At 32.0% G+C, this 25327-nt stretch overlaps 1 protein-coding gene across 1 annotated transcript; it reads right to left on the reverse strand.

The window, feature by feature from the left end:
- Positions 1-657: 657 nt before the first annotated feature.
- LOC145693906 (uncharacterized) lies at positions 658-12771 on the reverse strand. The gene is made up of 5 exons (XM_081770071.1): positions 12582-12771; positions 8943-9131; positions 5729-5773; positions 2072-2259; positions 658-777 (listed from the first exon to the last, which is right to left on the reverse strand). Exons 1-4 carry the CDS (start codon positions 12742-12744, stop codon positions 2081-2083), a joined length of 576 nt encoding a protein of 191 aa, XP_081626197.1. The 5' UTR covers positions 12745-12771; the 3' UTR covers positions 658-777; positions 2072-2080.
- Positions 12772-25327: the final 12556 nt, after the last annotated feature.

The raw sequence follows: 25327 nt of genomic DNA on the forward strand, positions 1-25327 counted from the left end.
CACATTCATTTCATGGTATAGTTCACTGGGGAAAGGACATTTCGCTTCTTTACAGCACAACTGTAAAAGAACGCACCATAGTGAATTGACAAGAGTCCCTTTGGAATTTTACCAAAGTTTAATTTATATTTGGTTACATTACAAGCGTTTCATTCGAGTAACAAGTATATAATCCTTTGCAGATTTACGGGAGAAACCCAAGGCTATCAAAAACTGAATTTCGAAAATGTTGGATCAAGGACCCGTTTGGAAATGGGCTAGTCAATCTTACCTTCAGAATAATTTGCAAATATATAGAAAAATGTTGTGTGTTACAAATCCTTGAATTCCGACATACATGTAAACCTATTGGAGCGTTTTCGAGTTAATAGCGGTAGTTACGTTTTCTTTCAGTACCTGTGCTTCTTTGTAGCATAAATTGAGGACGACAAGACTTTCGTTAACTGAATTAATCTACTAATTTTGGTATTCTTCCTAGGAAGAATCTTAGTGTATTGCTTACTCTTATCTAATTCAATTTGCAGAAGGAGTATTTTAAATCAGGAAATTAGATAATACATTCAAATGTATAAAATAACTAATGTAAGAATGCAAGCTAAATATTTAACAGAGGTATATTTTATTTTTCGGAACATTGTTACAATAGAAATATTAAGTCTTGTATCTGGTATAAGGATTTCTATAGTTTATATTATCTATGTTTTTGAAAGCTTTAAAGCATATTTCGGACGTTTGGAACACATGTTGGCATACCTAGTGATCTTGTTGATGACATATCTAAAACAAGAAGAAAATATACATGTTAAAACCAGATTAGGCTATCCAAAATATATATCAAAAACCTGATTCTAAGGTTAAAACTTGCTTGTAAATGAATGTGTAACATTATTTTTTAATGTGGAATAGGAATTTATTAAAAAAGAAATCTAAGAAACTTTTTGGCATTTTAATAATTGTAAACAATGGAAAAAATTACGTCAAGCTAACTCTGTTTCAGCATAAAGAAAGGAATATACAGGGCGTCCGAGAAGTCCTTCCCTGATTACAGAAATTGATAACTCAGGCTAGAAATAAATGTTTACAAACTATAAAAGTTTTGGTCACATCAGTACACTTCCACATGAGCACCCTTGGTAGCACGTAGCACATCTAGGCGATATTCAATTTCCATCCACACATTAGCCAACATCACTGGAGGGATCGATGCAACGACTGTATTTATTCGTTGCTGCAGGGTTTCAAGATCTAGTAAACGTGTTCGGCAGACCTCATCCTTGACATAACCCCATAAAAAGAAGTCTAATGGGGTTATGTCAGGAGAGCGTGGAGGCCAAACTGTTGGTCCATCACGACCAATCCATCGCCCATCACAAACCTAAAACAAAAAAATGAGACTTGGTAAAACAGAACAAACCCAACACAGACAAAAAATTTTATAGTTTGTAAACAATTCAACACCAGTTTCATATTTCTATCTTATTTCTAGCCTGAGTTATCAATTTCTGTAATCAGGGAAGGACTTCTCGGACACCCTGTATAATTACTAGTTTTACACAGAGAAATACTATTTTATAAATTTGCATACTTGATACTCAAAACATTCCGTAGTTATAGTTACTATGTTATTTGAGTTCTAAAAATATTTAAAACATGTTTAGCCAGCAAACATATGTATACTAGATTGTTTACATTTGAAAATGATTATGTACATTTAAATATTTCTACGTCATACTCAGGTATCATTTATATTACAACATTTTATTTTTGTTGTTATTATTTCGTTACTTCCTTTCTATACGTTGAATCTTGAAAAACACCCAAATTATAACTAACACTCAATTACACCTTCATATGTGTCGACTACTAAAAACATATCGTTCATTGATATGTGTATCAATCGATACGGAATGATATAGGCTATTAAATTACACCAAACATGCAAAAGTTCAGTGTGTCGAAAGTTATTTTATTTTGAATCTTTGAATATGTACTGAAAATGACGAACTACAAGAGAAGAGTACTGTTTGCCGTACATTACGTTTGATATATATTATCGCTAATAATCCATTACCTGTAATACTTAGAGGCCAGGACATTCTCCATTAGGAATGCACATTCCAAATTCTCTGTCTCTTATATATCCTTCTCTACACACACAAGGATATCTCTGAGGATCGCAAACTAAGTTTACGATTGTTTCAATGCATGCTGTTTCACAGCTGTACAAAATGGGAACTCTTTCTTCGTTTTCCGGGCACGCTTATGTGGACACAAAACAGAATGTGTTAGATATATGTTACGAGAATTGATTTTAAGAAATACTTTTTATACAAATAAACTTAATGAATGCATTACCAAGTTATAGTAATAGCGTATCAAAGTATATAAATATTATAGTTATCAAACACTTGACAAACAGACTTTCTGATAACAGCTAGATTATTAGTCATTATTTAATTACAGTTACAGTTCAAAGTGTATACTTAAGATCCAATATAATTAATTCTTTGCTGTAATTAACAGCCAAATGGGTGTAGGATGTGGTGTATCAATTTTTGGCAGTAATTAAAAGATATGCAGAGTTAGTTGAATGTACTTTTGCATTTCTTCCTTCATTGCAAAATTTAATGATATACAAAGAGTATATCTTTAGAAAATAAACAAAGTTCTCAAGGTTCTCAGTGTGCAATTGCTTACATCCCGTTTAAATGGATCGCGTTTCTTAATGCTGGAATAGCTTCTAACAAAATAGTGGGTGCTGCAATATGAATGCTCTTCAGCAATTTACATTTGTCTTTTAACTTATTTAAATTTAACCTAATATTTTATCATAGATTACTTCGAAAATATATTTACTCCACTTTGTCCCTAAAAATGTTGATCTATGGGGATCATATATCCTGTAGGTTCCACAGAACACGTAAATTGCTTTAAATAGAAATATGATTAAATAAACATAAATAATTGTGTGAATATTCTCTAGTTGATTAAATGTTCACTATTGTACTTAGGAGAATATTTTCCAAATAGTCAGTAATTTCAATTCATTACTTGCAGTAAAGATATGATGAGTTTTTCTCTTAAATTCAAAATCGACTAATTAACATGCAATCAAAATGATTTTTAATAGAGTGACATGCAAGAGAATAATTGATAACTATTCTGGTATTCTTTTTTGGGAAGAACATAATTTTTAAATCTATAACTCAACATATAATTATATGTATTGTTTCCAAATCAGATGCATCTTCGTGATCCTGCTTTGAAGACCAAACATAGTAACTGGTGCTGAATCTTCTGTTCTACAGCTGTTTTTTATTACTTGCTTATATCTTTCAGCTGCTTAAGAAATCTGTCTCAGGCAAAGAACTTTCTGTATCTTCAAGGAGCTAATTGTCTTTCATAACCCCTTCTTTCTTAAAATCAAACATTGTGTTTTCTTGTTCATTTCTACACGCACTAACTAACATCGTATGCACATCGATAATACATCGAAAGAATTTGTAACATGCGCGTAACATTAAAAGGTTGCAATTATTTCGGTTTTATGATAACTACGTAAACTACATAATTAATCTCACTTTAAGGAGAATACATAAAATTGTACTTATACTGATCGTCCACTATGGGAAAGGAAGGCAAGTTAGAAGAAAAGAAAGTAGTTGCAAAGGAACAAATCGCGTTATCGCAGCTACCATACTCTTAGTATTACTAAACTGTAACGAATGTCACCACTAGTCATTCTAATTGGAAATCAAAAGCGTACTGTATTCTCTTTAAGGATAAGGCTTTCATTTTTTTTGTACCTGAATGATTGACTCTATGTTTATTCATAGTTATCATATATTTTGGCTTTTTGCATCTACAGTTTGGTTGGGTTGTTTAATTTTACATACGCTTTCATTTCCAGCATATGTAACGAATCGAAACAAGGGAAAGAGGTTTACTTTGCAAGTATAGCTCACAGTGGACCGAATCAAGGACACCATATACGATAAGCACTGAATTGGAGGGTATAAGGCTACTCATGTTTTGTTCCAATTGTCAAATTGCAGAAGGCGTAGAATTGCGCAGGAAAAGAAAAATAAAGTGCATAAAATACGCTATGTTAAGACAATTAACGTATGTAAAATAATCTAGCTCCTTTTTAAATGATTTTTGGAAATATAAAGGCAATATTTTAATTGAAAATATGCAAAATTAACACATTAAGTACTGCAGGTTCATAGTAAAATACGTAATTTGTACATCCATAAATAATCTAATATTGTTTTTAGTGAATTTAGTGAGCTTTTGATCCCAGTTGTGTTGTCTATCTGTTGTTTACACAACTTCATGACTTACTCAAAAAGTTATCAGATAAACTACGCTAGACGGAGGGACGTGTCTCTGTAAAGTTTAATTTGGAGAGAAATCTGGAGAGTCAGTAACAATTACCAGATGAACTTAAAGTGTGATGATTTTCTCTAAAGTTAAAGAAGGGTAATGTAGGATCTTAATAAATTCCACAATCATTTTTTTTGCATATAATGAAGTAAAATAAAAAAACTAAGCTAAATTGTCATGATAATAATATCCATCGCAATAGCTACTGTAACATAAACACATTTTCATCTATGTAAGATAAATGTGCACCATTTCACGTTTTATCCCATCTGTACAGTAGTTAATTTTAAAAACAGAAAGTGTTGCATGGATAGATGCTCTTTCACTCACTATAATACTACGATGGTTATTCCATTATTGCCTGTAATGTCAAATATGGACCGAGTATTTTAATTCGTGAATTACCTGTGGGTGACGGACTACATATGCAACAAACACATTCATTTTTAGTGGCATAGAGTTATAATTTAAAATGGTATATTACACTCTCACACTAGAGATATTTACCTTCCAGAGCATATTTTTTTTTCGTCTAACGTATAAACATTAACTTTAAATTAGCAAGTATCACGATATTCCACACTGGTATTTTCGTTCTACTGCATCTTTGCACAACCTCTATGAAACGTCCCATATTTTCACTCCCTAAAAGTTCATCACTCTCCTAGCATACATAAGAAAACACAAAAGTGCATAACCCTAGGCAACATAAAACGCGATTTCCTCCTGTGGATCCAATATGGACCAATATACAGAACTGGAATATAACACACGGAAATCATGTTACACTTTCACTGTAAATTAACTTAAATTAGCACCTAAAATATGCTTCTTGATTGGATCATATTATAAACAATTGGCGCTATTAAATCTGTATACTCGCCTATCTAATCAAAATTACATAAATTAAACAAGAAGCTTTCATTTATTTCAATTACTATTGTATACAAGTTATTGTTATGGAAATATTAAACGAAATTGTTTCAAACGGTGAAGGAGTAAGAACGTACATAATGTTACGGACTAGTATAGAAACTAGAATACATAATGTTAGGAACTATAAGCTTAAAGCCCATTTATTTAATCCATTATTAACATATATATCTATTCAAATTATCTAATACATTTCGAGTGGAATGTGTATGATAGAATCACAAACACACAAACTTATACTTTCATAAAATTGAAAATAAATCATTACAAGTTCTACTAGAATGAAGAATTAGTATTGAGATATTCTTGTAAAGAAATAAACATGCATTGTGGTCATTTAGAAAGAGTGAAACTACTGTATTTTCACATACAAAACTTAAATTATCTATAACTGTATTATATTGCTTACGATCATCCGGAGTATTGGGATGCGGATCAATAGTTGGATCATTTACTGCAAAGAGGAACGAGAAGTTATTGAGAACTCAAATATAAAATTGATACATAAAGTAAATACTAAATGCAAAAATCAAAAACGGTAAGTTATGATGTAAATTGAATATAATAAAAAAATAATTTAATACTCTATATAAATATTAATAGAACACTGTAGACAATAGTATCTTTAGGTAAGTCAATATGACTCACCTACATGCATAATCTTAGCTTTATAGCATATTCCGTCAGCAAATAAGCTATTGCAGCCGGGGAAACTATTAAAATTGCTCATCTGTTCATGTAATGTACTTTCTTGGTTTCCTTTTATTGGGAATATCTTTACAGAGCATAGTAATAAATCGATTTAATGTAAGTACTAAGTAACTTCCAAGATAGATATCAAGCTTGTCATTCCAAATGCTATACTGCTCTGTTTATCAGAAGAAGCAATAGAAAAGATAAAGTGAATGATGCCTCAAGCTTAAGGGGATTGTTAAGTTGATTGTGTTGATTTTGAGTTTATCGTTCCTTTTACCAGTGAAGCTATGTTAGACATTGACCTACAGGGTAAAGTGGAATCGGAACCACTTCAGCTCCGTCCGGAAATTGAACCTTGGCCTCCACTCCGAAACCGCCTATCATAACCGCTTAGCCACGAAGGAGCTCCAATTTAATGGATTCATATAATTTCAGCAAGGTGGAAAAGCCTCTTGCCTAGTAGAGATTTGAAGCATTTCGAAAAGTCACTACACTCCATGGCATCAAAAGGCCAAACCAAATAATCTATTTCGTTGTACCTCCCCCACATTGTCGTATTCATGAAAACTAGCTCTCGTATGGGAGAAATTTGTAACACAATATTTAATTAATTACACTAGTCTACAGTAGAGTTTTTACAAAAACGAAAGTAGTCAATCTTTATAGATTTCGAGGCGCTGAACACGAATATAACACTTAAAATTAGCTGGTAGCTAAGGGTTGCCAGTAAATGGGGAATTAACTTTAAAAAATTCATGCCTTTCACATTTAGTTTGTTAGGTTTTACTCAGGAACGTATAATTACGTTCCTATTTATCGTTCCGGAATGTGTTATACCTCTTTCTATTCGCCGATGAGAGTACGTTCTCAAACATTTACAATCATTCCGGTAACCGGTACCGTTGGAAAATTATATACCCATATATTCGAAAATATCCCTTCTTCAGAGGAAATTCCGATTTTTTAAATTTTTTACTGGGAATCCTGCAATAGTAAAATTATAATTCATATTTGAAAAGTAACCTGTGAATATTGGGAATGTTTTCTGCAAATGTTGTCACGATCGAAGCGAGCAGAACTGTGAAAAAATATTATCCCTTCTACCGAAATGCCGAAATTTTCCCTACCTTTACAGCATGTACATTTAAAAATGTAATATTGACTTCCGTATGCCGAACAGAACTATAGGACAATACATCCAGACAATGTAAATATCATTTCAGTAGTCTGTACTGGGGTGAGGGATTTTATGTACTGAAATATTGCACGAAAAATTCCCTTTCTGCAAGTTTCCGACTTTTTTCTGCTTAGAACTGGCAATCCTGCAATAAATAACTGGAAAGAATGCAGGAAAAGTTATTCTAAGACTGGTAACATTATGTGCCATCAAGAAGATCGAATTGAGAATAAATATTATCCTTTTAACTGAAATACTGTAAATTTCCCCTGTCTACTACATTCTTGGCCAAAAACATAAATTGGTTATTTTTTTAAAGCGACATTTTTTTAAAGCTTGTCCCAACAAGAACGATGGATTTGATATACTCCCAAAAGTGCTCTATATCTTAGTAATTGTTGCAAAATATTTACATTAATATATAAAGTAAATGTTGGGATTAAAACGTATCTCTGTGAATGTCTTTCACTACTGGCTCTGCCGCAACACATTCTTTCGATGAAATTCAATATATCCTTGTCACTCACATCCTTATGTGGGTTGCGTAGTTGTATGTTCAATTTTCTCTGTAAGTTATTTCATTGGCCTGTATTCGTTTGGGTAAAGCATGATTTCAGTAACCAAGAAATAAAGCTATGACAGTTTGTAAGGTCGTACGTCATTAGTGGTCAGTTCTGATCGTTGTTGCGAGCGAGTAATCAACATGACAATTTCTCGCAAAGCAAGGTAGTTGTGTCATCTAAATAGCGGCAGAAATCGACATCTTGTTACAATCGCATGCGTTTAGTACTACTGTTACATTTATCGAGTTTATTCCTTACATTTATAGCAAACTTCAGTCACTATATTAACCTCGTACGGCCCGACTGCCACAGTGCACATTGCCACTCCCGATAGGAAAGATAATGCAGCCATGCTTCCACAGAGCACAAACTTGGTCAGCTCGTAGTGCGTTTAATATATTTTTGACGTATGTGCGTGTAATACTTTTGAATATATAGCATTCTCGAAACGAATGAATCATTATGCAAATCATGTATATTTCCTAAATATCGAATTTTTAAATCACGAGAATTTTACATTTAAGAAAGAACTTCGAGATGTTAATGCTAAACTGCATTCCCTTATGACTTTCAGTTACAAATTTGAATGTGATTTTTATAATAACCGAAGAGCTTATAATTACAATCTCTGGAATGATCCAAACATTTTAATAAAGAATTTTGAATTTTATTACTTATTCGGATAGTGAACCAAAGAAATAAGTTTATAATTTTCATTTTGTGCTATTATTAATCAGAATTTTAAATATGGAAACCATAAGTTGAATTCGTTAAGCAGGTTGTGATTTATGAGGGAACGACTTCCTCGTACTGTCTTAAAAGTTACCTAAGTTTGTTTAATACCTTCCCTTTAAATAGTATACCTAGTCTGTTTAATAATTTATATTTAACATTTGTATGTAATTTATATTTAAGTAATTTATATTTAAAATTTTAATCATAAAATGTGTTTAATGGAAGTGAGCTCATTTGAAGGATGCAGATTTTTAATCGGTTTCTCAACGAATCAGTATGTATACATATATTAATTGATTAAAGGAATGCTCTACATGTTTTCTTTACATTCAACACAGGGTCACAGATAGAGAAATTCAGGCACAAAAATTATTTTTAATTGAAAAAATAAAGTATATTGAAACATAATATAATGTTAAGAACAAAAGTAATAAAGTAATCAAAGAACTTACAAATTCTTGCAATTTTGCAATCTTGATGTGTAATGCAGTTACCACCCTTGTTCTTCCTTATATAGCCAGAGGGACATTCACAATTCCAATATTTGTGTTCTTCACCCGGACATGGTTCTTCATTATCAAGACATCTTGGTTCACAACCTTTTAGTCTAAATCTCCATTCTTCTATGTCGGTTGGGCAATCTGATCGGAATAAATAGTATGCCCAATATTTAGTGCTAATTTTACAAGTGTATTTCATGCAACCGCAATTTATATTTAATATTACTTATTCTAAATTTATATAATATAAAATATTACTAAAGTACACATTTATTAATAGAAACACATTTATATATATTGCATATTTTAACATGATACATTAATGTACTCGAAAGGGCATTTATATGATATTTATATCACGTATACTAGATTATCATCCTTTCATAATTGGATAGGAAGCTATTACAACAAATCAACGGTTACAAATTTGTTTTTTATGCGTAATGTGTGACTCTTAAACTGTGTGCTAAACACGTATTCTACAGTTATTTATAACATTGATTAAATGTAATATTCATGGAAAATGTGCAGAATGCCTGCAGAAGAGTGAACTGAGGTGTATCTCTCATGTTTCTTCACTAACGTCTGTCTTGTTGTTGCGATTACTGAAGAGTCGCTTCGGGAAAATTCTAAAAGAAAACTCTTCCGCGATTAAGCTTCCACTAATTATATCTACAGAATAACTTACACACTTCTGTTTGCAATACCATCTTTATTTATGAATCATACACTAAGGACTGTTATTCTTTTGAAAATTTCCCCAAACAATCATCCTCCAAGAGTGAATTTTTAATTCTAGATTTTCAATTAAAGATATCTTATTATGTATTATTGCGTTGTTAATGATATTCAGTTTTTTATTATAAAGAGAGGAGTTCCATTATTTGTTTTACCTAAATCGTTGGGACACTTTTCTTGATTTCCAAGCACGTAGAAAAAGAAACAGGGGGAAACGTTTGTAAGTTATCATAGAAAATTGTAGTATTCATGTTTAGATTTCATACAATGAACTGTATGCTTGCAGATCCAGGTTTATACGTTCATGTCCTAGGAACTGAAGGTTATACATTCCAAATTACTTTCTAAACGTACAAAAACTAGGCAACTTAATAGATTTAAGAAAATGATATTTTAACAGTCAAGTAGTACTTTGTGTTCTATTGTTTCTCGAAAACAATCGCATTATATATACAAACAGATGCTTCCTGAGTCGACTCACTTCACTATGATATCAAGCTCTTGGTCGACAATTAAGTTCGTCTATTGAGTCATGGATTCTTGAAGAAATCGTGAAGAAAAATTGTTCTGAGCGTTTAACAAGTACTCATGTTTCAATCATGGATAACTAATTCGATGCTATATACTCTCACAGAACAATTCATTGAATCCTTTAAACTTAAAAGAAAAACTCTGGCCCTAAAATACACTGACTAAATCCTCAAAACAACTATTTTCCTTCACTTACGATAGCTTTGACATTTCTAATAAAAAAACAAACAAATCTTCATGAAATTCTACTCTTCAAATTTCGTTGGAACGTTGTAGTTACTTAACCTTTAAAATATTAAATCATGAAATAAGCATTATGCTTCTGCTAAATGGACAAGAAGTTTTCATTTTCGTTCTATTGTTAATGTTTATTTTTTTTTAAATGAAATTTGCCACATACTTGTCTTTGTCAATTATACAGACATTACAAGAAATAGACGGAGAATTCGTTAACAAATTATATAAGTATAAAAGGGTTGCGAAACATGGTCGATTAGTCGGAACGAAGAACATAGATTGAAATTATTTGAAACCAACATCATGAGATGAATATTTGGACCCAAGAGAAACGGGAATGACGGAAACTTCATACTAAGGAAGTACATAATTTATACGGTTTACTCAACATTTTTAGGGTCATCAAATCTAGGACGGTGAGGTGGGCAGGCCATGTAGACAGGATGGAAGAAAGTAGGAACACTTTCAAAATCTGAACTGGAACACGAACCGGAAAACGATCATGAAAAAGATCTGGGCACATATGGGAGGATAATATTAAGATGGATCTCGCAGAAACAGAAATACAAAGTAGAAAACTGAATCCAAGTGGCTAAGGATAGAAGTCTGTGGTGAGCTTTTGTGGATTCGGCATTGAATCTCCGCCTTCCGTAAGTCATAAAGTTTGTTAGTTATTTAGTTACGTATTCATAGACATGCGACAATAATGTTGGACATGAGTGTATATATTTTCTCTTAAAAATAATAAGTTATGAGAATTTCAAAGTTTGTATGCAAAGTAGGACAAGTAAGTTATTCGCTGTTTATTGAACGTTGTAAATCTCATATTATGAGAAGTGGTATAGGTTATTGTTTTGAAGCAGTACTTAATAGACATTATTCGTGACATTGAATAATAACTCTAAATAATTTGTGTGCATCCTTTCAATTAATATTAATTTCGTTCGTCCTAAGATCATCCTAAGACCATGATTGTTGTAATGCAGCAGATCATGCTATCATTATAAGATGAACCTACTGCAGTACAACAGTCATTGGAAAACTAAATCTGGACGAAATATCGTCTTATAACAGCTTTGTTAAATATATTAGTTAAGTTGATATTAATTTCTATTGTGTCAATCATTTTTAACAGAGAATAATCCTTGTCAATTAACATAAATTGTATTACGTGTTTGATTTAATTTCTTCCAAATCTAACTTTAACTTATTTTTCCTTTTCATACTACATGTATAGTATGTAAGATCCTATCGACATTTCTGAAATTTTTGCATAGTCTCTAAACAATAATCTAAGAGATACAGACGTTAATAAACTAGACCTTTAATGACGATATTTTGTGAGCAACATTTACTGAATTGTCCCAGATACTCGGTGATACACTAAAGATAATATTTAGCAAAGCAAAGTTTATCATTTACAAGTAAGATAACATATACATTATCAGATAAAGAAAATTACTTACGAAATTAATCGTGCTCATCCATAAGAAAGTACAGAAATTAATATTATTTCGATTAATAGATTAAACCACTTTGAAAATAATTCGCAATATATGTATACACTCGATGCTTCATGTGGCATATTGAAGTGCAAAGTTGTATCAAGAAAGTATATACTTAAAAATTATTTTATATACTTTGGTTTATAATCCGGGTATATATTTATCTTTATCTCCTGCTTTGCTGTATTAATTAAAGTCTGAACAGAATTATACTATGATTATGTATATTGGTTTTGTATTAGGTTCCATAGATAGTAATACTTTACTATAATCACTGATATACTCTTTCCGGATACTAGAAAATAGAGACTAAAACCCATCAATCTTCATAATTTCGGACACATGAATTTCAAGGAACGCCAGTCGATAATTTAACAATTTTATAAAATGTATTACCGGAAATAATACATTAATTGAAGAAGTTAATAAGAAAGTATACTAGTTTAATAAGAATCATTAAATTGATAATTATTGTATTGGATATATATATTTTAAATAGAATGCTATAGTTTCTTGTATAGCTATAAGAATGAATTGCTGCAACCTATTAATTTTATAAATGTTAACGTAATTTACTTACGTATAGGATGATGCGGTTGATAGGAGTAAGTACCTGCAAGAAGGTAGGGTTCAGTAACATATCTCAAGAAGCGCTCAGCATTTACTTGAGTTGGAACCTCAAATATACACACAAGAGTGATACAACGAAACAGAACTTTAATATGTGCTGATAAAAAATTCATAATGCACTATTCAATTTCAGAAATAAATGTAAGCTAATTACAGAATGAGCGCCCTGACTTTTACACATGGATCGGCGAGAAAGGACTGCGAATTATATGTGAGTATATAAACGTGACAATCTATATCTAGGATGGACGAAGGATACGTTTTAGAAAGTGGGAAAAGGTTTTGCGTTATGTAGTGAACAAAAAATAAAAAATCTTTTTCATCGGAATGGCCGTCTATAAAAATGTCGGTACGTTTGCTCATAGATTTTTTAAGAAAACTTTAAATTGATGGCTTAAGTTTAGAATCACGCCTATGCCTCAGTAATATACTAAACTTGCAGTGTTTGTCGATTATATTGATGTCATCTCCTTGATAGACTATAGTAATTTCTTGCCAGAGCAACAAAAGCTATTCACTTAAATTCGTTCGAAACGTAATCATAATGAAGGTGATCTATCCGCCGAAAAGTAAATTCAATCTCTTCAAAACATGGATTGATAGCTTTCAAATTTGTTTGAAACTATTCATCCAATGAAATGAGCAATATGTTTACGTGTACAGATATAAAGAAGAATTATTGTCCAATCTACGAAAGAGAAGGTTACGACTAACATTGCGGCATTATTGATCGTTTCAATTTTATAAGCACTCCAGCGTCGTTAAACGGGAAATGTGTCTTGTTAGGAAGTTGTAGTTATCAGATAATCTTAGTATCGTTACTGAAGAAAATTTGGAACTCGTAATAAAACCTACGCCTTAATCACAAACATCGAGTTTTTTAGTTTATTCAGTAAGTTTAGCTGATGAGCTGTTTCACAATAATAATGACAACAATTGCTTTCTAAAATGTGCTATTTTTGTTATGTAGTTCAACAGCGAGAAAACTGTCATTTGCTTGATATTCAAAAGGCTTGTTATGTGGTGCAGGAATATTATACTACTACTTTGGTGAAAATTCAGTATGTGATATTAATTTTTACCAGTCTCTCGGAGTCGTGTTGCATATTCTAATTAGAATGAAAATAATTATTCAAAAAATCTTATTGAGAGCACATATACTTTTAGTAGATATTTTTATAAAGGATTTACTATGTAGAATTACATTTTGCTTAAGAATACTCTATAACATTATCTGAATTAAGTACAATATTGATTAATTTTTAGCCGTACATGACATTTGTATTTTATTGCAGTTTTACTGTATTTGTTTTAGATATGCAAGGGATCGAATGTTCCAACCTCTTATTTTCACCTGGGTTACATTTTAACATTTCAATTCTAATTAAGAAATAACAGTAGTTCTGAAGTTCATTTTTGTCACTCTATTCTACAGAAGAAAAATCACAAATCAAAGAACACGTTGGACTTCATATTTCTAATTAATTGTTTGTAGAACTATTATAGTAATATTTAGAAAATAACCTGGAAAAGAAGTTTCAGTGTCCAGTAACTGCTCTAAAAATACAGTAATTTCGGGGAACGTAGGTAACATTTAAATCTTATGCATAAAATTATACAACAGTTCGTAAAGCTTTACCAAGAAGCGGCCTAATGTTTACACAATATTATCTGGAATCAGCATACCTAACCATATTCGAATTTAAGATGATTTAAGCTCGAGTAAGGGGCGATTTAAAAAATATTAAGTGGTACCCAACTTAAAATATTGACTCTGTATAACAATAAGCCAAGTACTATTTATGTTAATAAATTGTACCTACGTTAACCTAATATTAACAATAATAAGGAATATTTTATATAATGCACATCCAATATAATCGTAGAATGGAATATAAGCTAGAATATCTGAAAGTTGTAATAATCCTTCCGAATGAAAATCGATATATAAGCAAAATATTATACCAACAATAAAATAATTACTATACCTCTTTCTTGGTTTATGATACGTTTTTATTGTCTTCCAGTCCGACTTTAGGGAACCCTTAAAAATGCTGGTGTACATTTACTTCTTTGGCAGATAATGTTTGAAAGAACTTGTAGAAATGAAAAAGCATGAAAGCATTGCGGTCACTTAATTTGTTCAGGGATACTAAACAGAGGAAATATTGAAAACATAGTCTGTCTTGTCTTTTATCGTCTTTCAGGTACAAGTGAAAGATAGCTGACTTTTCGTTCCTCCTTTTTTATGTTTCAAAAGAAACAAACAACTGAAACATCCAAATGAGCAGAGGTCAAAATTGGCAGCAAGCAAGAGCTTTGTTTAAAATTCTCTTCTACATACTTTAAGTGTGTTATCTGGAAAACGATTACTGATGTTATTTTCGGGAGAAATAATTTAAATTGCGACATCAACGAATAATATTAACACTTTCGATCCTAAGCCTGAGTAAGACTCGGATTGGCTCCTTATTCTAAAACTCTGAAGCTCGAGTCCAACTCGTTTTTTACGTAATAGCACCTATTTAACTTATTATGTATGTTGTCAGCCCTGTTAAATACATACTGAGACTCAGTTCTTGAAGAAATACTATTAATCTGGCATCCAAGGAAGGTTGAAAGAACTTTTGCAGCTCGATTGTTGTGATTAACTTGCTTCGTTTGACTGCAAAATGCTAGATAATATAGTGAAATATTTTGTTTCCAAAACTATTTAATTTCGCAGAAGTTGTCTTGTTTGAAGCAAGTAAAATGAATATAGAAGAAATATAAAAGATTTTAGAAGATTACAATTTAGATCGTTCTGAAGGTGTAATTGACGATTCAGATTTAGATATTGATTTCGAAATTTAAAAAGCAAGTGAGCTACATGAGCAGTGGGAAATCAGAGACCGAGCGAGAGTATACGACGACACCCTCCTCCTCGTACATATGAGTGAAGTCGACAGACCATCCGCTAAGGGCCAACATAGTTGGTGGGGAAGCGAGAAAATTTTCAAAAATAAACGCTGATTTTCCTTTATTTTGAGCACTTTTTATTACTTTTTGCTTTCATCTCATATATATATATATTTCCTTTCTCTTCCAGAATCCTACAATAACTTATCTCAGTAGTCCGTTTCCGCAGATTTTCCGCTCCTTATCACACAGCATTGTCACTGTTCTCACTTCATACGCAGCTGGAGTGTTATTTTTCTATTGTAATTTTTTTGGCTGTTCTAAAAGTATATATATTTCAAACAGCAGTGTAGCAAACTACCTCTTCTTACATCACAAAATTATATATTCATAATAAAATCTAAAGTCCAAAAACTTGTTTGCAATGTCGTTAGTGCGTCTATTATTATTTAGCAATGTGCTATAATTTTTTTCAAAAAGGCCTAAAATCCCCAGGATAGTGGAATAAACAAGGTCATTTTAGCCTAGGATCGAAAGTGTTAACGTTCGTTATAAAGTAAAAGAGGAAGTCAATGGCTCATCTGCTTCATCCTATAACACAACGCAAGACAATGGTTACAATCGTGCTGACAAATCATCTCCATCCTTTGTTCGCTTCCATTATTCGGCAGACGACTTGTTTCTACATCAAGACTCTGTCCAGCTAGCATTTCGGAATGCTAATTGAGTGGTTCTTTTAGTCTTCCCCGCATTTGAAGGAACGTTCTCAATTTTATTGAAAATATCAGAATCGCTGTCGACAAGGGTAGCTTATCCTAGACGCTGCTCCTATCAATCACATTGTATTATCCGAGAATATGAGGCGATCATGGATCAGTATGGCTCACTAAACCATTTAGTGTTTAGTATAGTCATGCCACGTCTCATCATCATAATCATTAAAGTAAAGAAGGATTCCGTAGTAACACAAATAATAGTAATCAAATTTAAATATGTTTACAAACTTAGTGCTATTATCAATTGATCATATGCCATAAATTCAATTTATAACTTCCATTAAAATGATAACAAACTGTTCAAACCAAAGACTATTGCTATTAGCGTCAATACACGGAGGTAATGCAAGATCTATTAGAATAATTTCTTTGTATTAGAAATAAAAAGAACCTCAAAATGAATGACCTCGGAGTATTCCTTCTGCCATTTGGGTGTATTGAATTGACATTGAAAATTTCAAGAAGTTTCTTATTCTTTCATTACGGGCCTCTTAATTTTGGAAGCTCAGTTAATTTCTCTATTAATAAAGCACTGTCAGGATATATTCGTCAATAATAATTGTATTATGTTTTTCTTAAGCAACTACATCCCTTATTTTAAATTTGTTTACTCTTTAATGTATGTTCTTTAAAATAAATTAATCATCATAAATGTATTACCCATTTAATGTGCTAGATTTAGGTGGTAATTTTGAACAAGTGGTTAAGTATATGATTTTTCACAGTAATTTATAACTTGAGGCTCTTTCATGAGAACAATTTGTTACTTATCCCTTATCAATATTTTTTGATCACAGCCCATCAAAGAAGCAATCTATTTTCTTTTGGTTATTTTACTTTCATTTCCATAATAGTCTGCAAAACCTCGGACAAGCCTAAGTAAGATCAATATTAATCGAGTATATCCTAATAATGAAATCCGAAGGAAACAATTCAAGATGATAATGCACCTCAAAAATCAATTGGCGAAAAGTCCAATTACGGGTTGCACTAGCGGAATATAGTAATTATTCATCAATTTATGAAGCAAAATCATAGTTCTTCAGCAAACTAGACGGACGGTGACACAGCACTCATCTAGTAAATGTTGTTCCAGGTTATATCCTTGTATCGTCAAGAAAGTAACTTAACATGATGTGAAGTGTGCAAGATACGTATTTTAATATATGTTTCAAAACAATTAAGCCATACAATCGAAGACGTGTATATTGGAATTATGTTGTACATCTGGGAGTTCTGTCTTGAGATAAAGTACATCAGCAAAATGTATGTTTGAATCTCCTTCATTTGAATTTTAACTTTCTTTATGTAATAAGAGAAGAATAGTAAGGTCACCACTCGATAGAATGTATGTTTCAGAATTATTGACTTTTCTCTCGTAAACATTTCAAAAAATGTTATATTCTTCTGAGATTGTTCTTCCACATCTTCCTCTGCACTCTTATGGATTATAATAATATCTGCGACTGAAGGTAATACTTTTAGCTTTATTTATATTTCAGTATGGACGATTTCTTCACGAGCTATGTTCTTTTTTCATTTTCTCCAAAATATTCACTTTGTCATAAAGCAAAAGAATATTAATATACACTCAAGATCGTCTATAATGTTAGTTTCATTCTTTTGTCAGAGGTCAGAGAAAAGTAGATGTTGCTATATATATATATATATATATATATATATATCTGAAGAATGTGCGGTACATGCATTTCCATGTGTAGACGCCTTTCTTTGCAAGCCAAACGTTGGAGAAATGAGGTCAGTACCTATGATATATAGTGTTAAAAGATATGTTTTACTCTTAATAAAATGCAGAGTAATGAAGATTTAGAAATGAAGACCAGTACTGAAACTTCTATGTTTGTAAATCATATAGAGTTGAAATTCCGTTGTGTTGATTTTTCAAGTAGAAATTACGTACCCGTTACAAGCGACGAAAACACACGCATGTCTGTCTGTGTTTATAAACTTTAATGCGAGAATCTCATCCTTCGTTAGAGTTCTCGATGTTCAAATATTTTTATTATAAAGAATTACTTACAAACATGCTTATAATACTATAATAGTAAAGCGGATAATGTTATGACTCCTCCTGGAGCAACGATAAACCATAGTAAGTTTTCTTAACTTCATAGAACACTTAGATTATTCAAATATTAACCGAGATTGAAAGCGGACTCTAAGCTCTACAACTCAAACCAAATTTTAGTTTCCATTCGTAACACGTGATTAAAATATTAGAATTACACAAGAGGTTTTTTTGCACTTTCAAACGGCATTATATATTTGTCGTTCTTTCCTCAGATATCTCACTCATGAACAACATATCTATACAAGTTTCGCTCAGTTGTAATTCTTGTTTTGTAAAAAAAAAAATGTAATACCGTGAATAATGTGACTTTGTTTGAGATATTATCTTGAGAATATTTTTTTGAAATTAGAGGAAAACATAGTGACTTACAAACTATTAAATTCCGGCATCGATTTAAATATATCTGAACGTTCTTTGAGTGGAGAGAGGTGTAGCCCCGTTTGTTCTCTTTAAATCAGAAAATTAAATATTACATTAAAATTTATATTATGAAATACATACTGTATAACATTGGTATATTTTATTTCTCAGAATATTTCTACATTAAAAGTAATAAAACTAAGAGTTAATGCTGATATAATGATTTGCTGTAGTTTATATAATGTAAGCTTCTGAAGGTTTCAAATAAAATTTCAGACCTTACAAAATATGTTGTCATATCTAATGACGTTCTTGATGACAAAGCTGGAAAAGAAAAATACAATTTTTAAAACAGTTGATGTTGCCCAACATATATAATTAAAAGAAAACGTTATTCTAAGGTTGAAACTTGTTTCATAATGAATGTATGTCATCATTTGTTTGAATGTAGAATATGAGTTTTTTTTATTAAAAACGAGATAGGTTATGAAACGTTTCAGCATTTTAATACGTGTTAGCTATGAAAGATTTACATTGAACTGACTTTGTTTCAGCATGATGTAATAAACATACAAATTATTAGTTCTCAATAGAAGTATATTGTTCTTTTAGACGTTTTCAAACTTTAGACAAAGGAAAGATTTCATAGTTATAGTTAAAAAAACTACTTTACTTCTAAAAGTATTCAAATAATATTTATCTAACAAGCGTACGTGTAGTCAACTGTTCAAGTTTGAAAATTGTCATACACATTTCAATGTTTCTAAGTCACATGCTAATACCATTTATCTTAAAACATTTTACTTTAGTTTTACTATTATATCATTAGAATGAGTGTAACATTAGCTCCATCCTACATATCGAATCTCAAATAATATTAAATGTTAATTAACCCTCAATTCCACCTTAATATAAGCCGATTTTAAAAACATTTCGTTTATTGATATGTTTATGAATTAATCGGAAATGATATAGGTTAATTAAATTATACAAAACATACAACAGTTGAGTGTGTTGAAAGTGGTTTATTTTGGGTCTTTGAATATTTACAACGGATACATTACATCAAATAAACAATTTGTGTCTTAAATTGCCTTCGTTATGTATATATAATTACTTTAAATCCTTACCTGTAATACTTAAAGGACAGGACATTCACTGTTGGGAATGCACACTCCGAATTCTCTGTCTCTTATATATCCTTGTTTACACACACAAGGATATCTTTGAGGATCGCAAACTAAGTTTGCGATTGTTTCAGTGCATGTTGGTTCACAGCTGTACAAAATGGGAACTCTTTCTTCGTTTTCTGGACACGCTTGTAGAGACAGAAAATATGAACATGTTAATTATATGTTACTATCAATTAAATAATATCAGCCTATTGCAGTTAAGGAATTTCGTTTATACTCAAAGACTAGATAATGTATTACCAAATAATAATAAAACTGGACCAAAGTATGTAATATATATACTTATGAAATATTTGTTGTTAAAATATATTTGAAGACACTATTGGATAACTATCAGATAATCACACAAAATCTTATAATTTCAGTTAATTTTCGCAATATAAAGTTAAGAAGCAATAAAAATACCACTTCGTTAAATGTAACACTCAAATAGTTTTTAGGATCATGTAATGGCTTGTAACAAAATAAAAGTAGAATTTAAATAAGCGTTAGTTAATTGTGATTATTATTGACGTTTGTACTTAGTGAATCATTTGTAAAGCATTCAATAATTCCGATTGATCACTTAAATTAACATACGTTATAATTTACTTAGCGTTTTATCTTAAATTCAAAAACCAATATCAGTGATCAACATGGAATCAAATTAACATGTAATCAAACAGATTTGTAAATAGAATCAGCTGACAGGAAATAATTGATTCATATTCGGATATTGACGTTTGAAAAGAACATAATTTTTGAAATCACTATAGAAACATGTGATTGTTTGGATTGCTGCAAATTCAATTTCATATTCGTGTCTCTCCATTATTGAACAATTATGTTTTTCTTTCGATTTCTTTATGGATTTTTTGACGATTGGAGTTAACTGCTTCAGCTTTCAAGTCCATATTACAAGGGTAGATCAATACGTAGCAGTTAGTATTAACATTATTTTCTAAAATGTTCGATTGCTGATTCCAATAAATTGTATTTAACGGATTAAAGCAGTTTTTTTACTTTGACACTTATAATAATTTGGATTTTTTCTTGCTTAGATCATCTCCGTACAGTTATTTGATAACCAGTGATAACTTAGCTCAGGAACTAAAAACATTCTTCTACGTATTTTTATATTTACATTTTTTGGTATGTAATTTATTGTATTTTAGAACATTGACGCATTTAGAGTATATTCTAGATGATGACATAAAAGCTAGTTATTGGCTAGAGTGCTTTGATGTAGTTTCTCTTATTACATTACCATTTGAGTTCCTAAAGATATTTGTTACTTCGTATCGCTCATCACAGTAGAAGTTAGAAACTAAAACCTGTTTTTTCTTCAGGAAATAACCATCCGATAAAATTTATATTCACTATAAAACCACCTAGTGGAATAGCAGTCACGCAACAAATGACAATTACACTTTGACAGCTTCAAATTCAAATAAAATGGTACTGTATATAGATTCCATGCTTCAAAGAGATGATATAAATCGAATATAATTCTACATTCAAAATAGCAACAAGCTACAGTACTTTCGAAAAATCATTAATCACACAAGTTCTACATTGCTTTCAATTCTAGAAGTAGATTTTCATTGCCATGTCGGTTGGACAAATGATATTGTTGCACGAATTGAACCATGATAGGAAAAATAGAGTAAACCACAGAGTAAGTGGGAGTTACGAGATGAAGCCAGAGTGATTACTCTTCCTATAAAGCACAACAGGAAGGAATATGTATAGTATGATATAGTTCTAAAAGAGGATTACATTTGATGAAATAAAAAGGAAGTTAAAATGGCACGTTAATAAATATCCAAAGAGTGATATGCAGTTACACAAAAGTTGTTTCTCATACTTAAGGGTAATGTTCAGCACTTTAGTGCTTTGCTCATAAAGAATTCATTTTAAATTTCAAACTTGCTATAGGGTTAGAGGTTGTTTCAATGACAGTAGTACAATCATGTACGAGCTGCAATAATTACAAGAACCACAATATTTCATTTATGAACTACATGGATGACTGGCTACATATATAATGAACATATTCATGGTTAATAACATAGTATAAAATGACGTCATAGTATAAAATATTGTATTACGTGATTGTGCAACAGGTATTTCTCCTTAAGGACATACAATTGGTGATCAGAAAAATGGAAACACCTGAACGAAATTGCAACTTACCAAATTAATATGGTGTCGGGCCACCTTTCGCCTTCAGAACAGCCTTGATGCGACGTGCAATGGAGGCATAGAGGTCGTGAATGGTAGGAAGTGGAATTTTACAGGGCATCGGCCAGTTCTGTGAGAGAGGATGGAGGTGGAAATCGTCGCCGGAGTAGTCTTTCCAAGAGGGACCACAGGTATTCAATTATGTTGAGATCTGAGGATTGGGTGGGGCAGGGGAGGTGTTGAACTTCACCCGATGTTCCTCAAAAAACGCTGCAACAACGCCAGCTGTGTGAAGGGGTGCATTATCATCCTGGAAGATGGCGTCATTGTCCGGGAATAACATCCGGACCATAGGATGCAAATGGTCTCCTAAAATTGTGACATAATCGTTGGCAGTGATTAGTCCGCTAAGTGTGACCACAGTTGGGCGGAGACATTGCATATCATAAGCTTCTTTAAGTGTTCTACACATATAAACACGGCCAGTGGTTGACAATAAGGTGAAGGATGACTCATCCGACGATATAACACGTTTCCAGTCCTCAACGATCCAAGTTGCATGGTCGCGGCACTATTTGCATCATGCGAAAGCGTTATGGACCCTGATGAGCGGTTTGACCCGTTCAACACGACCCCGTAAGTTTATGTCATGTAATTCGCGGCGGACTGTGATTGCCAAAACATGGTGGGGGAGATGCTGATTGAGTTCCTCCGTCACTTGCTGCGCAGTGGCACGAAGGTTCTGCGTGACAATGAGCTTTAAAATCCGGCGTGAACTGTCACTCATGATTTTCTTCCGCCCACTGTTCCGCTTCCCCGATATGGTTTTTCCGTGTGTTATGTAAACCATCATCACCTTCGACACTGTCCCACGCGACACACCTAACACAGTAGCCACTGCCGTCACACTCACTCCACATAACCGAGCACCAACAACTTGACGTCTTTGGAAATCTGAGAGGTCTCCCATTTTACACTACCTCCGTCTGCTGCAGCCACTGAATACTGCTGTTCCACCTCGCCTGTCGTAGTATGAAGACCGACCTAACACAACACCAGCGGTCCGGCGCTGCGGGGGCCACCACACCACTGCCAACCAATACGTCTGACGTGTTGCCAACTACAGGTGTTTCCATTTTTCTGATCACCATCTGTAACTTTGGTTTCAAATTTCGTAAGATTTTATATGTTGACATCAACTTCGAAATACCAAATGACACGCTATTCCACACTTCTCTTATCGTTCTACTGCATCTTCGCAAAACTACTACCAGGCTAGAACATGACCACCTACCTAAAGGTACCTCAATGGTCTAGCACAGAAGAAGATATTTTCAAAGTGAGGAAAGATAATACTTTTCTTATGTGACCCCAACATGGAACAACATGCAGGACAGGAACCTAAAACACTCTAATAAAGTTATATTTTTACTCTACCTTGACTTTCATTAGTATCTACCTAATATTTGATGATTGGTGTTTGTTAGCAACAACTTATGCTTTTTATCTGTATATCTTCATTTCCAATAAGAAATATGTAAACCAAACTTACAAACATTTAATACATTTCAACAAATATTATGGGCAATTTATTGTTACAAGAGATATTAAGTCAAATTATTCCAAAGAGTTAAATTGTTAGAAAATAAACAATTTTATGGTTATGAACTAAATTGTAGTTCACAACCCATTTGAATAAAAATCATTTTCATCACTAAGATATATCAAAAGAGTGGAAATGTGACAAAGAAGATACAGGAAGAAATGTAAGATAAGTTTTTAGTGTTAGTGAGAGAAGTAGTATTGAGAAGCCTGAGTGAATGGGAAATAATGTTTGAAGAGAAAGAGTGTCAAAGATTGGAAAACAAAGGGAAGAACTTAGATTTGAAAGAGAGAAATATGGGAAAAGTAAATAGAATTGTGAACATAGGAAACGTAGTATTCAACGAAGAAAAAATCGCTATGATTTAGGATATAAGTTCAAAGTGAAGGAAGAAAAGACGAATACAAGAGAGTTAGTTTTTTCAAGGAACAAGCGATTATGGACATAAAAGAAAAGGAAGAAAGGAACAAGATAAGACGAAAGGCTGCGGCAATATGGAGGCTGAGTATGAACAAGAAAATAGAGAATCAGAAAAAAGATGAGAAAGAAAGATTGAGGAGTCTAAGAAGAAGAAATTATTATACAACACGCTTATAAACGAGGAACAGTAATAGTGATGGAAGATAAATGGTACAGAAAGAACTTAGAAGAATTATGCGATGAGACATACGAGGTGACATGTGTGAGAAATACGATAGAAGATGTAAAAGCGGAGATAATAAGGTATGCGAAGAAGGCAGGTTTCAGAAAGGTATTAGACGGAAAATGATGAATTGCGGATATGAAAAGATTCCCGAAGATACATAAAAAACAAGTAAAGTTGATACCAATGATGGATTGCATATAGAATATTTTTCAACTATTAGAACGGAAAATAAAGAAAATAGGAAAAGAAATAATGTAAGAACGAGTAAGTAATAGAGTTTCAATAGAGAAGAAGTCAAGTAGATAATAGCGAAAGTAGGAAGAAGAAGTGGGAGAACACTGGTGTTCAGCGTAGAAGTCAAAGCAACGTTTTATAGCTTAAGCAGGGATTATATTTAGAAGGTATGTGAAGAAGAAATGAAAATTAGAACAAGACAATGGAAGAAAGAGGAACTGAGAAAAGCATTTAAACTGGTTTGGGAGGAGAGTGTGTGTACAATAGGCAAAAAGTTAGTGGAAATAAACGAGGTACTAAGTATAGGATCGAACCCAAGCTCAGTGTTTTGAGAAATTGTAATGAATAAATGGGAACATACTACGATATTGTATATCTATGCGATAAATTACTTCCATTTTCATATTTTGATTTTGGGTAACGGTGCGTAAAAGTACAGATTCTGTTCAGTAGAAGAAAAGAAGAAAATACAAAATATGTTGTTGATTCTATATAAAAATAAAATTTAATCTTAGTAGCTGAATATATATGTTGAATATATATATGTATATGTAAGATCGATACCGTTAGTTACCGTAACATCAGATGGTTGCATATTTAAATGTTGCTATGACAACGCAAAAAGAAAAGTATAATATATATAGTTTGTAGAATAAAGATAATAGTGATATAAGTGGTAGTGTATGATTTAATGTATTTTGACCGTTTTGACATACTGTTAAAATTATACG

This window comes from Thermobia domestica, chromosome 9 (assembly GCF_964235325.1).
Source record: "Thermobia domestica chromosome 9, izTheDome1.hap1.1, whole genome shotgun sequence".
Classification (NCBI taxonomy): Eukaryota; Metazoa; Arthropoda; class Insecta; order Zygentoma; family Lepismatidae; genus Thermobia; species Thermobia domestica.

Excerpts from the sequence above, each read along its gene's own strand:
- LOC145693906 (XM_081770071.1), bottom strand. The coding sequence starts at position 12,744 with ATGAATTTTTTATCAGCACATATTAAAGTTCTGTTTCGTTGTATCACT. Across the intron at positions 9,132-12,581 it reads TCAACCGCATCATCCTATAC|ATTGCCCAACCGACATAGAA; the intron begins GTAAGTAAATTA and ends TATTCCGATCAG. Across the intron at positions 5,774-8,942 it reads TTGCAAAATTGCAAGAATTT|TAAATGATCCAACTATTGAT; the intron begins GTAAGTTCTTTG and ends TCCTCTTTGCAG.